Source organism: Gekko japonicus, unplaced genomic scaffold (assembly GCF_001447785.1).
Source record: "Gekko japonicus isolate JY-2015 unplaced genomic scaffold, Gekko_japonicus_V1.1 scaffold8716, whole genome shotgun sequence".
NCBI lineage: Eukaryota > Metazoa > Chordata > Lepidosauria > Squamata > Gekkonidae > Gekko > Gekko japonicus.
In genome coordinates, this window is record NW_015170544.1 from 1 (window position 1) to 3,376 (window position 3,376).

General features: G+C 49.4%; 1 protein-coding gene across 1 annotated transcript in view; it reads right to left on the minus strand.

Moving 5' to 3' along the window:
• Nucleotides 1-1,588: 1,588 nt before the first annotated feature.
• LOC107116442 (ribonucleoside-diphosphate reductase large subunit-like) overlaps nt 1,589-3,376 on the minus strand; it is a gene marked incomplete at both ends in the record, with an annotated part of 6,541 nt that continues 4,753 nt past the window's right edge. The window contains one exon of the mRNA XM_015418333.1: nt 1,589-1,738. Coding sequence (XP_015273819.1) covers nt 1,589-1,738 — 150 coding nt within the window. The remainder of the gene's footprint in view (nt 1,739-3,376) is intronic.

A 3,376-nucleotide genomic window follows, 5' to 3' on the forward strand; every position in this document is an offset into this window, starting at 1 on the left:
AACCACCTGAGCCACCGCAGCTCCTTTACCTTTAATTCTCATTTATCTGGGCCCAAATTCCTGCTTTGCTAGCCTTTGAATTGGTACTCAGCTAAGAACAGCACAGGAAGTAATCCTGGATTCTTCACACAACACTCGATCCAGTCCCCAGTTTGTCACGTGAATACATGCAGCAGCCTTATCCTGGATCAGAGCCTTGGTCCACCAAGGTCACCAAGGTCTACTCAGACGGGCAGCGGCTCTCTCTCCGGGGTCTCAGGCGGGAGGTCTTTCACATCACCTAATGCCTGGCCCTTTTAAATTGGAGATGTCGGAAAGCGAACCTGGGACCTTCTGCGTGTCAAGCAGATGCTCTACCAGTGAGCCACCCAGGTCTCCCACGGACCGCCTGATCCTTTTAACGAGAGATGGCAGGTTCAATCCCAGGCATCTCCAGTTAAAAGGACCAGGTATAAAAAAATCATTATATGTATATGACTGGTCTAGCGACTGCAATAAAATTATGATCTGACCTGACCAGGTAGCAGGTGATATGAAAGACCTTTACTGGAAATCCTGGAGAGCCACTGCCAGTCTGAGTAGACAATACTGACCCTGAAGGACCACGGCTCTGATTCAGTAGAAGGCAGCTTCATGTGTTCAGTTTAATGCAAAGAGCCAATTCAGTTCTTGGGGAAGAAGAGATTGGGTTTATACCCCGCCCTTCACTACCCAAGGGAGTCTCAGAGCGGCTCACAAACTCCTTTCTCTTCCCCTCCCCACAACAGACACCCCGTGAGGTAGGTGGGGCTGAGAGAGCTCTGACAGAAACTGCTCTTTTTTTCCAAGAACAGCTCTTATCAGAGCTACAGCTTTGCCCAAGGTCACCCAGCTGGCTGCATGTGGAGAAGTAGGGAATCAAACCTGGTTCTTCCAGATTAGAGTCTGTGCACTTAACCACTTAACCACAAACTGGCTCTCAGGAGCAAGCAAGACAGTGAAGGACTCCTAGACCTCTAGGTGCTAAGTGAGGCTAGCTAAGATGTTGAACAAATCTCATTTGCCGAAGCTCAATCAACCCTCTTAATGAATTTATGAGATTATGCATGGGATAGAGCAGGTAGAGATAGAAGTACTTTTCTCCCTTTCTCACAATACAAGAACTCGTGGGCACTCCATGAAATTGCTGAGCGGTCGGGTTAGAATGGATAAAAGGAAGTACTTCTTCACCCAAAGAGTGATTAACACATGGAATTCACTGCCACAGGAAGTGGTGGCAGCTATAAGCATGGGTGGGTTCAAGAGGGAATTGGATAAACATATGGAGCAGAGGTCCATCAGTGGCTATTAGCCACAAGGTATAGATAGGGACTCTGGGGCAAGTGATGCTCTGTCTTCTTGGTGCTTGGGGGTGGAACAGTGGGAGGGCTCCTAGTGTCCTGTCCCCACTGCTGGACCTCCTGATGGCCCCTGGGTTTTGGGCCACTGTGTGACACAGAGTGTTAGACTGGACGGGCCGTTGGCCTGATCCAACACTGACTTCACTTATTCTTACGATTGCTATACACTTCCCCCAACACCCACCAGTCCCGAAGCCCCTTCTTCCTACCTCCGGCACAGGGTAGTAATTGATATCAATGATCTTATTCAGATTTCGGACGATGACCCCGGTGACCTCCGCCAGCTTCTTGAAGTCGTAAGTGTGCTCTGGGGTGACATACATATTCAGGGCTATGGAAGCCAAGTTACAAACCGCAACCTGGAAAGCGCAGAGATGGGAAAACAGAATTCAATGGCAAAGGGAAGAAGGTTCGTATAGAGAATGCGACCTACTGAAAATGGCTTGGGGGGGGGATACAGTCACATTTCCCACCGTCGACGAAGAGAGGAAGAGTCCCATGTGACCTCCCAAAAAGGTTATGCTGGGGATCACAACAACTACATGGACAAAAACTTCAGGAGTCTAGGGCCACAGTAAATGGGGGGCAATGCTCCCTCTAAGCTGTGGAGTCTTTTGAGCAAAAATCCTACTTTGTGAGCTACTGGCATGAAAGTTGTGAGTGAGCGGTTTGGCTGCTGCATAAATTAGTTGGCTCTGTAGCCATCCTGCCTGAGGCGAGACAAAAATGTGTGAGCTGGAGGCTAAAAAAGCTCTGAGCCAGCTCACGCCAACTCAGCTTAGAGGGAACACTGGTGTGGGGTTTTGTGTTTTTTTTTGCATAGATGGCTTTAAAAAGAGATCAGACAGATTCATGGAGGGTATATGGCAACTGTGGAGAAATGCCTTGTCTCCAGGCAGGTTAGCAACAAGCAGGGCTCCACTGTACTTTTAACCATTATTTTTTTCTCTGGGCTTAGAACAAACAGGAAGAGGGAAGTCATTCCAAATGCTTAGGTAAAGGTGAAGCTTCCCTTGCTCGAAAGCCAGTCGAATCCGACTCTAGGGTTCCGGTGCTCATCTCCGTTTCAAAGCCGAAGAGCCAGCGCTGTCCGAAGACGTTTCCGTGGTCATGGGGCCGGCATGACTCAACACCAAGGCGCACGGAACGCTGTTCCCTTCCCAACGAAGTGGTACCTATTTATCTACTTGCAATTTCTTGCTTTCAAACGGCTAGGTTGGCAGGAGCTGGGACTCGAGATGGGAGCTCACTCCGTCATGCGGCACACTCGGGTCTCGAACTGTCAAACGACTGACCTTCCACAGCCTGCAGTTCAGCGCCTTAACCACTTGAGCCACCGCAGCTCCAAATGACCTTGATATATATGCTAATAGCTCTGGCAGCAGAGTTAATAGGATGGTCTCACACACACACCCTTTGAGGCAAGAAATAGGGGGCTTGGAGGACTTTTTGCTAGACAGGTTACAGGAAGGGGCTCCCTGGAGACCACAGGAAAAGACGCCCTGACCTGGGCTGTCCAGGGTCAAGGGGCAGGAGACACAGGCTTATTAAAACCGCCTTGCAAGGGGAAGGAGGCCTCTCTTCTCCTTGGGGTGATGCTGAGCTGGACCTCTTCCCTGAGGCTGGGAGCAGGCAGCCATTTTTGGACCATGCGGCTGGCCTAGAGAGCCGGGCGAACCCTCAAGGTAATAGAGGATCTTTATCGAGAACGAGGACACCTAAGATAAAGAGCCCATCCTAATTTTAACATCTACTTAAGGCAGGCGCTTCAAACTAGGGATGTGCATTTCGGGATCCCGAACCGAAAAAAAGCCGAAAATAACATTTTTCGGCTTTTGCAATACCGAAATGGCTTCCTATGCGTTTTTCCGAATCCCGAAAAAAAAATCCCGAAAAAATTCGGGAATCCCGAAAAAATTCGGGTCCATTATAACCAATGGGGCCATTGAAGTCAATGGCAAAAAACCTCTTGAAACTTTGCGGGGGGCTGGGGGGGA